This window comes from Pinus tabuliformis, chromosome 5_1, assembly GCF_031772625.1.
Source record: "Pinus tabuliformis cultivar Carrire ecotype Pingquan chromosome 5_1, CPIR1, whole genome shotgun sequence".
Lineage (NCBI taxonomy): Eukaryota > Viridiplantae > Streptophyta > Pinopsida > Pinales > Pinaceae > Pinus > Pinus tabuliformis.
In genome coordinates, this window is record NC_142305.1 from 497,217,749 (window position 1) to 497,232,566 (window position 14,818).

General features: G+C 35.6%; 1 protein-coding gene across 1 annotated transcript in view; it reads right to left on the reverse strand.

Annotated features, from left to right (window-relative positions):
• The window catches only part of LOC149165670 (GDA1/CD39 nucleoside phosphatase family protein), a 237,464-nt gene that overhangs the window by 117,277 nt on the left and 105,369 nt on the right, over positions 1-14,818 (reverse strand). The window contains exon 4 of the mRNA XM_089432351.1: positions 11,168-11,222. Coding sequence (XP_089288477.1) covers positions 11,168-11,222 — 55 coding nt within the window. The remainder of the gene's footprint in view (positions 1-11,167; positions 11,223-14,818) is intronic.

Here is a 14,818-nt window from a genome sequence, read left to right on the forward strand (position 1 = left end):
GTTTGCAAGTACATAGTCTTCAAGATGTTAAAGATGCTTACCTACTTAATGATGATATTGAGCATGATTGAAAGAGGGAGTTGTAAGAATCTTGGTAACATAGAAGTATACATTATTGTTGACCTTGTTGAGTAAGGATAAGAAGAAATAATGTTTTGAAGGTTGTAGTTCTCCGATGATATGATGATGTGAAAGAAAGAGCCTGTGTGGATGAGTTGTTGATAGGCTTGTCCCCTACCAGAGAAGAATCTTAGATAAAGAAGGTGTATATCTTCCCAGTTAAGAGGGAGGGCATAATGTGACAGTTATAGTAAAGGCCTTGAATAAAGAATGAGATCAAAGAATAGATGTTCCCGATTCATCAAGTTGTAAACAAAAACTTGGTTGTGTTAAGAAGAGTTGACGCTGAGTTTGGTAGTTAAAGAAGAAATCTTCTGACAAGATGTGCTTCAATAATATGATGATGATCTAAGCAACATCAAAATGATTAAGGACCCCGAAGGTTTGTGCTAAATATGTATATCTATTGAAAGTTTATTACTAATTGGGGTTGTGTTTGTGCAAGATCTCTACATAAGAAGGTTAAACATTTTGGAGGTATGATTGGACTGGTGGATATATCTAATTTAGTTTATAGGGAGAGGTCAAGCATCTTGGGGCGACAAGATGTTTGGGAGGACATCTGGTCGGCCTATGATGATGTTTCGATCCCAAAGTAGGGAGGGTATCAATGGTCTTGTGGGGCTCTGACCTTGGATATGATATCTAGATCCCTGGGTCGGTGTTAGAGCTAAAGCCTGATGGTACCTATAGTGGCTAAAGCTTGGAACAAACCTTAGTCCCAACCAATTAAATACCTTGGTCAGGTATCTAATTTGTAGCATTAAGTGTGTTATGACTCTTCGTAGAACATATCATTTTGATTTCATCCATGTACCTATGAATATATGTAATTCTGAATACCTCCCTAGTTAAGAGGGAGTGTTGAAGAAAGTAACTAGTGTCGGTCTTCATAATTGTACTTGAGTGATGATGAAATGTCTTTGTCAAAAGAAAGAAAAGAAAAATCATTTATTAGCATGGGTTTCATGCTCTTATTATTTTATTTTTAGGTCAAAGCCTCCATAATAGGCTTCTACAATTTATGTCATGAGTCATAGTCCTTATCGTCAAGTAATAGACCCTTCTTGGGCTTTGTTTAAGAAGAAAGAAATTTATTTTTATGTCTCTAGTGTCATTTATGCCTCCTCCACCAAGTTGACCTCAAAAGAAGCCAGAAACCACTATAAATAAGCAGCAACTCGACTCATTTGGAGGGCAATTGAAAACAAGTTCGATCTACAATTGTGGCAGAAGAAATCTACAAACCAGCTTTGGAAGCTCAAATCTAGCCCTGCGAGCTTCAGAGAGGGCTCTCTCTATAAGATTTAACTTTGTTTGATTGAATATTAGGCTAGTTATGAAATTTGGGGGTTCGATTTGTATTTGAGTGGATGGTTGATAACTTAGATTTCCATTGGGATATGGAGTCTGATACATAAAATATTGATTAACTAGAGTATCTACAGATAGATCTCACAAGGCAAGGTAGCCAAACCGACTGGATTCTTTAAAGTCTGTGAAATGGAGAAGAAGAATAGATTTAAGGTTCACTTTAAAATATAGAGCATTGTTACCTGAATTCTATATTCAAAGATCAGAAGAAAACATAGAAATTATTCGTAGCCGGGTGCAGAGTGTAGATTTAAACAAATTTTTCCCTTTATTTATCTATTGAATAATTCAGATTTTAGAAAACAATCATGTGCTATAAATAGAGAGATATAAACACATATAACAGATAGATGTACTTCACCACCAATTTGACACATGAATCCTGTGAAAGAGCCTCTGTATTACTTTGGAAAATCAGCTGATGCTTCAACAAAAGATATACAATAGTGTTTCTTCGTACAAAAACCAACCTGTACTACTTCAACAATTGAAGTATTTATAACTAAATTACAAAAAATATCTTGTCAAAATGACGAGGATGTATCTACAAAATCATAGAACTACATTAAGCTAACTTATTACAATAAAATGAGGAAAATTGAACTGTCTGAAGTGGTGGCACTAAAATAAAGGAACAGCTTGCTGTCTGGCGCTGAAAAAATGGATGTGCTGTAATGCTGAGTTGTGCTGCTGAATTTACCATTTACTCTAACAATTTGCAGAGTTTATCCCAGCGCTTCTTGCTTGGGATATTCATCTTCATTAATTTTTTGTACACTTCGTCAACTTCGGTATACCTGGAAAATGTCGATCGGGTGATGAACAAATTTGGAATTGCATACTGGATGTCAAGATCAAATGATAGTGCTTCCAGGAATGCCCTTCCTGTCATGCTGAGTCTTCCGGCTATAACTTTCGAGTTGTCTCTCGCCTTGTTCATAATTTGTGCACTGTAATCTGGCCACGTACTAAGCTTGTCATTAATTACTAACAAGTTTGGAAGTCCTTTCTTGTAGAGAGGCTCCAGCTTGGCAAAGAATCTCTATATGCCTGTGTTCATGTTTTGACCCTTTTCTTCAAGTTATCTCATCAGGTTCCTTTTAGTCAACACCTTTCTGACTTCCAAAATGGTTTCAGTTTTGTCTTCAATCTCTAATTCTTCCAACTCTTGATTGTTCTTGGAATTTAGAAATTTAATCAGCTTAGTGGCTTCATTTGGTTTATCTCCTAGCTGCTTTCTAACCTGCTCAATGGCTTCAGTCGACCTTTCAAAAATTTCCTTCTATTCAAAAATGATTTGGATGGAAGGCCAAATTTCTCCCATGTCTTCATTAATTGTTTTCCAGATATTTTCTTTCACCTGTGCCAATGTTTTTCCCATGGCACAGTCTTCTTCCATTTTCTGCACTCTTTGGGATAGTGTCTAGGTCTTCTGTGTTTTTATTAAATAGGCATTCTCAAACTTTCGACTCTACTCCTGTAAAACCTTTATCTCCAGTTTCAGTTTCTTTAGCTCCTCTTCCTGTATAGTCATGTTTTCCATAGACTGAGCTAATTTCACTAAGTCATCCACCACTGATGTGGGAAGGACTATTGAGGATAATGTTCCTGCTGTAGTAGTTGTTGTAGGAGCTCATGTATGTAGCAAAGATGCAATTGGAACTGCATCAAGAGGAACAACTACAAATTGTGCATTCTGTTCCTTTTCCTTTATTATCTTGTCCATTTCTGCTTCCATTGTTTTAATCTGGGCACCTTGCTCCACTAGCAACTTTAGCACCTCTTCCTTTTGCAGCTCTGTCTCTCCAAGTTCTTTAGCTTGGATGTCTTCTTTTGCTGGCAGCTTCAATTGCTTTTTTAATGCTGCAATATCAACATTCTTCTTTCTGATTATCTCTTTTGTAGCTTTTGCATTTTTTGGATCAAAGCATGCTTTGACTACCATTTCCTCCAAGTATTTGATTCTGGTATCTTTGGCCAATGAAGAGACTTTCTCCAATTTGAGTTGACACTGCGCATTATTTAGAGTAAGTTGTAGTTTTGAGGCTATGATGGCAGTTTGAGTGAAAGTTGAATACACCATCTCTCCTGCCTGTCTGTGCATATCTATTTGATCCAACGGATGGACATCCTTTGCCTCAAATTCAAAAGTGGTATGTTTGAAGTCTACTGCTAACTTTGGTTGAGGGACCTGGACCTGCAATAATGACATATAAATTCTTCCCTTCTAAAGCGTAAAAACCAATGTTGTTAAAAGCGCGATCGGGATTAAATCGGCGCCGGGAATAAAGCGGAAAAAATCGACAAAAGCGGGAAAAAAGCGGAAAAAAGCGGGAAAAAAACGTTTGGCACAAAAATATTCATTTTTTTTCATTTTTTTCAATTTTTTTAATATCTAAACCATCTACAACAAAAAATAAATACATTGACACATAAATATGATAAAAAAAACTAATATATAAGATGTTTAATATCATTTCTAGCGCTAAAATCACACATAACATTGAATCATGTCCTGAATAGTAAGTCCTGAGTCCCAACTCAGCCTCAAAATATCAACAAAAAATATGATAATGTATCTCATCATGTCATAATGTCATATACAATAAAATGAAAGTCTAATCCTATTGATTTCCTCTGCCCCTCTTGCGAGAAAATGGCACAACTTTCTCTTTCATTTTTCCTTATTAAAAGCCCGCTGCCCGCGCCCTCGGCTATTTTTTCGAAAAAAATCGCGATTTTTTCGGAAAAAAGCGCTATTAAAAAACCGGCGATTTTTTGGGATAAAACGCGCGTTTTATGCGGTCTGGTGAAAAAAGCGCGATTTTAACAACACTGGTAAAAACTTCTGATATGCAGAATTATATGTATAAATATTTTATTAAAAAGATGAATAGACAAATGATGTTGATTACAAATGGGGTTCCTGGCTTATATACTGCCATGGACACCCTTTGGGGAAAGGGCATGATCTTATGATCGTGCCCTTTCGTTTAATTTAACTGAAAATTAAATAATAAACCTAATCTAACTAATTTTTACATAACATTGCCTTCCTCTCGAAAGAATGCTTTGTCCTCAAAGCATACGTAATGACGAATGTTGTTGACAAAATGCTTCATTCTCCCAAGAAGCATCTTCTCCGGTAAGTTCTTCCACTTGATCAGATATTCCAAGAAGATCAAGGTCCCACACTCTAAAAGGTCTTGGATTAATCTCTCAATTTCGTTTTTTGGTGATGTGAATATCGGTATGGCTTGATGTTGACAGGGTCTGATCTGGCCTTGACTTCTACTGTATGCTCAATTTCCCTATTAGGCGGCATCTTCATAGGTAGGTCTTGAAATACTTTTTCATGCTTCCGAATCAGATCTTGTATCTCTGGTGATTCTTCTCTGGTCATATTTGCAGATAACATTTCTAACTGATGACATTGTACTACGTAAGCAGGTGTCCCTTTCGAATCATCTTCATCATCTGCGATGATGATACAATTTGATTTTCTGGTGCTTGAAATCCATGTAATTTGTACTTCTGACCTCCCCATTTGAATTTTATAAATTGTACTTGGTGATTGGAGACATAAGTACCTAAAGCTCGTAACCACTGGATACTTAAGACTACATCTACTCCTCCTAATGGTACTGTGAAAAACAGAGACTCTAAACTAAAGTCTTGAATCTGCAATTTAACCTTATGGCATTTCCCCACTTTTTCAATCTTCTTACCATCTGCTACCATCACCTTCATGTTTGGTAAGGGAAATGAAAAAATATTGAGTCTCCTTGCCACAGTTGCATCCAAAAAATTGTGTGCTCCCAGAGTCAATGAGAACCACCACATTGTTCTTCTTTATGTGTCATTTTAACTTTAACGTCTGAGGTTGTGATATACCTGTCATAGCTGATAATGACACTTGCGGAATACTTTCGTCATCTAATTCTGGTGAGAATTCTAGGGCATCTTTTGTTTCTTCAATATCAGAATCTTCACTGTTTGAATCATTGGTTGCTTCACAATTATATAGGTTCTTTGGTTCTTTTCCTTTAGCACATCTATGTTTGGGGTCCCACTTCTCACCACAGCGTTTACATTTACCCTCTTTTATCCTTTGCATTTCCACATTAGATTTTTCATCTTCACGACGATGTGGTGGAACATATCTTGTATTTTTTGCGTCCGCATACTGAGGTGTTCTTCGTCTTGAATATGTTTTTTCGGATTTTGACCAAAATATTTGTTCGAATTTCTTTTCGGCTGTTTTTGCTTTTCGTCTTGCTACTTCTATTGATGAAATGTCATGCATCTCAAGTTCTACTTGTAAATGGGTTTTGAGTCCCGAGATGTATGACTGAATTAGACGAGATTCTGATAACCCAGGTACTCGTGTTACTAAGGTCTCCCATTCTTGAGTGTATTCGTCCACACTTCCTTTTTGTCGTAATTTGATGAGTTTTGAAAAGAACTCTTCTTCTTTTACACCTTGGAATCTTTTAAAGAATGCATCTTTAAATTTCCTCCAGCTAATGACGTGTGTTGTCTTTTTCCACCACATATACCAGTTATATGCTTCTCCCTCCATTTTCATGGATGCATGCTTGAGCTTTTCGTCATCGTCATTAATGTCATATATCTCAAAGTATTCTTCTGCCTTATTTATCCATGCAACATTGTTTTTTTCGTTTCCATCGAATTTAGGCATCTCGACTTTTGCCCTTCGCTGGTATGTTGCTAATGATTGAGCGAAAAAGGGTGTTGATTGGTAAAGTTATCCCAGAGTTGCTTGTTTGTAAAAGTTGTGTTACTCACTTCTTGGTGGGGTGTTGCTGATTTCCTTAGGGATTCAACTTTTTCATGAGAGTCAGTGGACTTTGTTGAATCTGATGAGATGTGTTCTTGATTCTCTTCATTTTCTTTTAGTAGTTGTTCGGGCGTACAATTCATCTTTTTACACAGAAGTTTCAGCATTGTTACGGCATCTCTGATATGTACTTCTGTTTGGACATGTTGGTTTTCCATCTTTGTTTCTATTTGATTTGTCGTATCGTGAAGACTTTTGATTTTGTTAGCTTTCTCCCCAAGCTTGATTTGGAATTCATTTAATCTTTTACTGACCTCGTTGTGGTTGTTATTTATCTTATGCTCCGAATCCAACAATTTTTTCTGAAAATCCGCCATTGTCATTGTTGACATCGAGCGGGTTTGCGGGGGCGTATATTTATCTGCCAGCTAAATAATAATTTTTTTTAATAATCAAAAAATATTATTAAATTAATAATAATATTTTTTTAATTAATTAATTAAAATATTATTTTAATTAATTAATATTATTCACATATATGTAATAAATTTTTTTATTATTATATAGTTTTAATTCTATATAATATTAACTACATATAATGTGATACATAATATATATATTTTTTTAAAGTAATGGAATGAATGGATAGTCACGTCCCACGAAATGTCATGTTCTGTTGACTCTTTGACTGTTCAAAACTTATCGAATTTTTTTTCGCGGGGGATGGTTACGCTGAAGACTGCGAACGGGAGTTTGTATGGCAGCGGCGGTTGACACTGCGAGTGGCAATGGAATGCTTGAGCAGATGATACAGCGAGGGCGGCAGAGAACTGTGGTATTGATACAACGAGGACGTGAAGATCGATCGCAGCGGAACAACGAGGGGTTGCCGAGTGAGGGTCGTAGGCTCTGATACCAGATAAAGCGTAAAAACTTCTGATACGTAGAATTATATGTATAAATATTTTATTAAAAAGATGAATAGACAAATGATGTTGATTACAAATGGGGTTCCTGGCTTATATACTGCCATGGACACCCTTTGGGGAAAGGGCATGATCTTATGATCGTGCCCTTTCGTCTAATTTAACTGAAAATTAAATAATAAACCTAATCTAAGTAATTTTTACATAACACCTTCTCTGTATCATACGTTGAAATGAGTCTGTGCTGGATAGAGGAGGATTCCTCTACTTGATTTTCATGTATCTCTAAAAAATGTCCAAATGTCTCTGCTCTGTAGAAGTTTCAGGTGTTTGAGGGACAGTGGTTGGAGATTCTGCAGTTCCACTGTCCAGCTTGAAAGTCTTCAAACCTGAGAGCACAATAATGCCTTGTGTATCCTTTAGTGATGGAAATTCTATTTTAGAATCGGAGCCTGATTTAAGCTTCTTAGTGTATATTTTAAATTCCTTGGCTAAGACTTCGGTGACTAGAAAATCATCCTCTCTTGCTCTCTTAAATGTTTTCTCTTTGGGTATTAGAGTCTCTGAGGTTGTCCTTGAAAGCACTTGCCCCTCGGCCTCCTATAACGTGTTTTCCACCCAAGTGTGTTGGTTCATATGCTTTTCAATTTTAGGCCTCTTTGTGTGCACATATGGTGTAGTTTTTTTTCTACTCTCAACTTGGAAATTACCTCAAAGGGGTCATAAGACGAAGTGAAGCTGAAAGGAAAGTTCATTTGTTTCAGCAAGAGGTATGCTTCCTCTCCTGCTACTCTATTATTGCAAATAAAAGGTCCAAATTGTGCCTTGATCCTACACTGGGATTTCTTTTTGGCTGCCACAAAATGAATATTATCAGAATGAATTATCTGCCTGATATATTCCAAGGAAAATATCCTCATGGGCACATATTTGGGCAGTTTGTATGGTGGCAGCGCTGAACCATACACTCTAATCTATGTGAATGATTGTTATCTCTGTGAATGATTGATAAAGATACCAATCCTCTGTTTTAATATATTCACTCAGCTGCAAAACCTTCTGAATTTCTTCAATTATCCTTGGAACCTACTAGCCACTTAACACACAAGTCGTTGGATATACAAATTGATCTATAAACCCTGAAAAGTTGTACTCTTGTGATTGTTTTCTGACTACGGAAGTCCAAAAAACAACTGAATGTGGCTCTTCTTGATGATCTAATTTCTGCACTGAGAATGGAAACTTATCTGCTTGGAAAAAACGAAACAGATACATCATAATGGATGAATATCTTAACATTCCTTCAGTTAAAAATTGAAGGAATTGTTCATGAATTATACTTGATAAAAAGTGACCATAGACAAAAGTGACTGATGGTCCTTCTTATAAGAAAGGGTGGACAGAAAACCTAGAATAGGCTCATCTACCCACTCATCTGAGTAATAACCAAGAATGGAAGACAAAACATGAATAATTTGTCTTGTTCTTTGAGGGAACATAGAAGAGGGATATGGGGGATTTTTCTTAGGGAGTTGGGAGTCTTCAGGGAGGAAGATTTCAAAGATGGCAGCTCTCAAGGGGATAGTTAACTTCTAGTAGATTTCTCCGAGAGCTTCAATGGAGAAAGGGGGGAGGGAATCACAGTGGGGAACCTGTAGCATTTGATTAATGTAGTCCACCGTGATGGTGAAGAGAATTTCACCATTTGGGGAGATAATGGCCCTCTTGCTTGGAAGGTAATAGGCTTGGCATCTTAGGAAAAATTCAGGAAAATGATAGGATTGGGGAATAACAAACAAAGGGAGTCTGGATTGCCAAAGGTGTATCTCATCAGATTGGTCAAGGAATTTATCTCGGAACCAGTAGCACAATTTGAACAAGTTGAATTCAAACTGTGTTTCCATGATTTTATAATCCCAGTCTGCCAGTTGGGTATGGTCTAGATCAATAGGGGGATTAAGAATTGGATTGATCACAGCAGTAGTTTTCGGTGCCATGGTGATCGCAGGTTGGGAAATTGAACACTGTAGCAAGAGGAAGTCACTGTGTGTCAGATAATGACGAGAATTCACAGTAGCAGGCCTCTGTCAATTGATGAATGATAGACAGTAGGAATGATGTGAAAAGATAACAGTGCAGAGGATGGGAACACTATTGACTAAACAGGGAAAGAGAGGTGTAATTGCGGTGATGAATGTCATATTTATTTGCCATGATCGGGCCTTAACCATTGTATTAACGGTCTCTTTAGGCATTAAACTCCCTATAATGGCGCGGGCAAATGAATAGGTGATTAATGGAGGTTTAAACGGTCTTAGACGTGGCAGCTGGGGATTGGCGGCTATGTGGAGAGGGAATGTTGGTGGAAGTGACGGGACATAGGGTAAGATGGCGCGACGGGAGTGGCGGTTGCAACAGGACATGGATGCAACCATTGGCGAGAAGGCAAGTTAGGCAGGAAACGAATACCGATTTCGGAGGGGGGTGCGGTGGTTCGGGTTTATGGAGGGGGGGTCTGAACTCACTTGGGGGCGCCATGTCAGGGAGCAGTAAACCGCTTTTCGAACACCCCCCCCCCCCCCGCTTTGTTAAACCTTGTTGCTTCGGGGGCAGTCCGAAAAATGGCATGGGCCATCGGATGTTGGCAATGAGTAATCGGGTGGTGGTGAAATGCAGGGGTAGTTAACACATGTGGGCCAACCAAATGTTTCGGCACATAATACATAACCCAAAGTGCAAACTTTGGATAATGGAAATACTTCAGACATATTACATAAAATCCTCATTTGCCTATTCTAATGCTATAAAATCGAATGTGGGTGCATTTGGGTATGCAAACCCCTTCAATTCTTATTCTCAAAGACAAAGGCTATCTATTTCAAACACTAGACTAATCTAATCAGCTAAATTAATCCATATTAAACAATTGGATTAACATTATTCCCCTATTTCTACCTATCTGATCTTAACCAAGATTAAATTGTTTGGTTAAGTTATTCACTCTAACCTAATTGACATAAATTGAAAACAACTTGAGCATGATTAAATTGTATGTCTCAAGCAGAAAGGGATTGTGGCATTTTGAACAAGTTGCACACAATTTCATCTATTTATTCTTTTACAAAGCTAGAAGGCTAGTAGTGGCACTCGAACTAGCATCACTTTTAGTTTTATTCATTTTTTGCGGGGTTCATGTATCATTTCTTTTCTTTTTCTTTTCTTTTATTTTTGTATTTATACCCTCTTTTCATTTTTTATTTTCATTTTTATATCTTTTTTGGAAATCATTTGCAGAAAGCTATATTATTTACAATCTGAAATACTAAAAGCAAATACTCAATGATCATTGATCCTATAATTTATAGGACCCTAACACTTGTGATGAGAAGACTTTTATTTTTGGATATTCACGCACTTCCTTCTTCACTTGACAATTGTAGATCGAATACTTGTGTGGATATACTCCTCTATACGTCGAATGTATGGGTATAAATAGTAGTTTGAAGCTCCTCTAATAGGTCGACGTGAAGAATAGGGTAGGTCGACTTGATGGTGGAGTATTGCATGACTAATTAACATAAAATAATCGTTTTCTTTTTGGCACAATGATCCAAAGAAGAGTCTAGAATGTAATCACAATGATAATACAAACCTAGAAGCCTTCAATGGAGGCTTGACCTAGAAAACAAATACATACAGCATGAAACCCATGCTCATAAAAATATTTTTTCTTTTATAATAATTTTCTTTTTCTATCCTTTTGACAAATATATTACATCATGACACAAATACAATTATGAAGACCAATACTAGTTACATTTCTCAGCAGATGGCAATGCAAAGATATCAAAAGAAAAGACATAATAATGCAACATTCCTAAGGTACTTTTGTTAACAAAGAATATAAAACTTCTTCCACAACATATGTTATGGCATAGTGTCTTACATGACTTGATGTCTCCTGAAACAACCAATTCAAATAGTGAATCCCAAGCCGCTTCCTGTATCAAACCAAACACATAATGTCAAATAAGACTCCTCACGCATTCACTTTACATATTCGGACAATCTGTTCTTCGTTTTAATTAAAAATAAATATGAAGTCGCCATCCACCGAGTTAATGTTATTTCAAGTAAAATGTATAAAAGTAATTGCTAATGAAAAGACACAATCTCATCAAATGAAGACAAATAAATAAGGCTCGTCAAGAAAATAGATGGCATCTAAACCATATTCAATGGAGGAGTTTACCAATTATAGATTCACAATTGCTTTACCACAAAGAATATATCCACTGTACAATAAGCAAGGTTTTATCAAAGAAATGAAACAACCAATACAAACATGGTAAGTTAATTACAATTTCAAACTCCTCTAAACCAACTAAAAAATCTGTGAAACTCTATAAACCAAGAAAAATGGGAGATTTGAGTACCTTTACAATTGAATTGTTATCATTAAATAATTTAAAATTGATAAGAAATGAAACTTCTTTCAACTCTGTTGCATCAGCTAGGTCAAAAGATCAACCATATTATTATAAGCCTATTTCTTGGAGTGGAAGATGTGATAAAAATTAAGGAACAAACAAAAATTTTGAGATTCCTATAACTGAATTTTTTGTTTGTACTCCATTCAATGTATGACTTATGTATCTTATCTTGGAATTGTGTTCCACACGCAGATTGGTGTACATTGAGTGTACTTCTGGTACAATTGCTTTACCAACTAAAGAATATAGCCAATGTATAATAAGCAAGGCTTTATCAAAGAGGTGAAGAAACTAAACAAACCACAAACCATGGTAAGTTAATTACAATTTCAAATTCCTCTAATCTAACTAAAAATCCTTGTGAAACCCTATAAACCAAGAAAAATTGGGAGATTTGAGTAGCTTTACAATTGGAGTGTTATCATTAAATAATTTAAAATTGATAAGAAACGAGAATTCTTTTAACTTTGTTGCATCAGCAAAGGAAAAAGATCGACCATATTATTATAAGCCTATTGCTTGGAGTGGATGATTTGACAAAAACTGAGCAAACAAAAATTTTGAGATTCCTATAACTGAAATTCTTGTTTGAACTCCAATGCATAAGTTGTCATGACCCCAAGGGAGCATAATTGGGTTAAAAGTATATGGTATGACCCCAATTGGGGGCACATATGGGGTTAAATGTACATGTAATGTGTAAATGTATATGTAATAGGGTCAGCCTAGTGATGCAAGGCCACATGAGCAATGTATAAATATGTATATAGAGAGATTATATAATCATTATTCAGGACGTGATTTGGATGTATGAATGCATTGGAGTATTTCCTATTCTCTAAGGAATCATTGTATGACTTATGTCTTTTATCTATCATAGAGTTGTATTTTGTTGATTTTTTATAGCATCGGGAGGTATTTCCCCATGCCAAGAGGCCTCCTAAGTCGGCCAAAAATAAATTGCACAAAATGTAAAATTAAATTTATTCTTTTGGGGCTTAATGTAGGCCCCCAGGTTACAAGTCAGCCCCACCTTGAAGGGGTGTGACTTTTGGGTCAAAAGTCACCCAAATTGACCAATATAAAAACACAAGTTGGCTACCTCATTTGAATCAATTTCGGAGCATAACATCATATATTCTTTTGCTCACACATGCGAGTTACAGAGGAGGATTTATGAGGTTGACCAAGTATACAAGCTTCCTATTGAGCTGCATTGACACAGTCTGTTTTGTCACTGTTTGAACCAATTCTTCTGCCTGCTGTTTGACCAAATCTTTGGACAAGTTTGATCGTGAAAGGGAGACAATTTTGATCGCAGGAATCCCTGATTTTGACCATAGTTTTGGGCACCTTGACCGTAGTTGACCACAGGCTACAAGACCAAGTTGACCGAGCCCTTTAACCTATGTTACCGGATCCGTCCACCCTGGGAAGTGGATTCGCGGATCCCCGGATCAGAAACGGATTCGGATCCAGATTCACTTGGATGCGGGAGAAATCAGTTTTTAACGAGTGAAAATATCTTGGTAACAGTTTTTAACTAGTGAAAATATCTTGGTAATGCCCTGACCCTGTATTGCACTCTAACCCTGATAGCTGCTCGCTGGAAGCTCAGACAGTACGTGCACGTGCAGCGAATAAGACGGCCAAAATGATGCGATTGGTATTAATATCAGTGGTTTTGGTATCTACAGACTTGGTAGTATGACGCCGCTACTTGGTTTTCTATTTATCTGCGGGACATATGCAGTTTCGCACATTTGAACTCATTATATTTTGGATATGTTATAATATTAATTTAATTATAAATATGTTATATTTTATTTACATTAATTTAATTATAATTTTATAAATCTGTTACATTAATTTAGAAATGTTCTAAAAGGACACGTATTAATTTAATTATAACTTTATAAATCTGTTATATGTTATTGACATTAATTTAGAAATGTTATAAAAGAACACGTATAATTACATGGTGTTTATATTTTAGATATGTTATAATATTATAATTAAATTATAAATCTGTTATATTTTATTTATATTAATTTAATTATACTTTTATAGCTATGCTATATTTTATTCACATTAATTTAATTAAAACTTTTTCAATATGTTATACTTTATTTATATTAGTTTGGAAATGTTATAATGTTATAAAGTAATTTTGTTGTGTATATATATTATAAATTAATTATTCAAAATATAAAAAAATTGTTATTTTATTGTCCATATACATTATAAATTAAAATTATTTAAAATATATCAAATTTGTTATGCACAAGTTTTAAAATTTGTAGATTATATTTTATATTAAAATTTGTAGATTATATTTTATATTAAACTTTTATATATTGTAAGTTTATTATTTAATTCATATAAAGTAATATGTGTATTAAATTATTATTATTTATCATTTAAATGGTTTTGTGATATATTATAGTTTATAATTTAATTTTAAAAATTAATGTTACTTTAATTATGAAGTATTGTATATTTTTTCATGAAATTCATCTACACAATTCAGCTTGAGTGGGCCTGATGGTTAAGAGTATGCGTTTCCTCCTATGGGTTCAGAGGTTCAAAACTAGAGGGGTAGAGTATGTATGCCTTCGTAGACTTAGCAGTCAAATCGCTACATGGAGGTGGGTCCATTGTCCCACAAACAAAGGGATCTCATACACCAATTTGGTGCCTGGCTTGGCCGTGACTTTAAAATTGGCTAATAATAATAATAATATAACCTCTATTGTTGTTGATGGATAGTGATCACAATAAATTTGGACATTAATATCAAAGTTTTGTTATAAAAATATATCTATATTAATCATACTTGTCGTTTCCTTGCCGTATCCGAATCCTAGCTTTTCAAAAATCAAGCGGATCCGCATCCGCATCCGCATCCGAATCCGTATCCGAATCCTGGTAACTTAGCCTTTAACCAACTTACCTTAGGCAGAATTTCGACCCCTTTGACCAGAGTTGACTAACATGCCTTTTGAAGGATTTTTTATAAGAATTTGACTAGATTTGACTCGTAACCTGAACTTGGATTGGGCAAAGATTTCTATAAAGATTATGATTTGTACTTTTGAAGAATT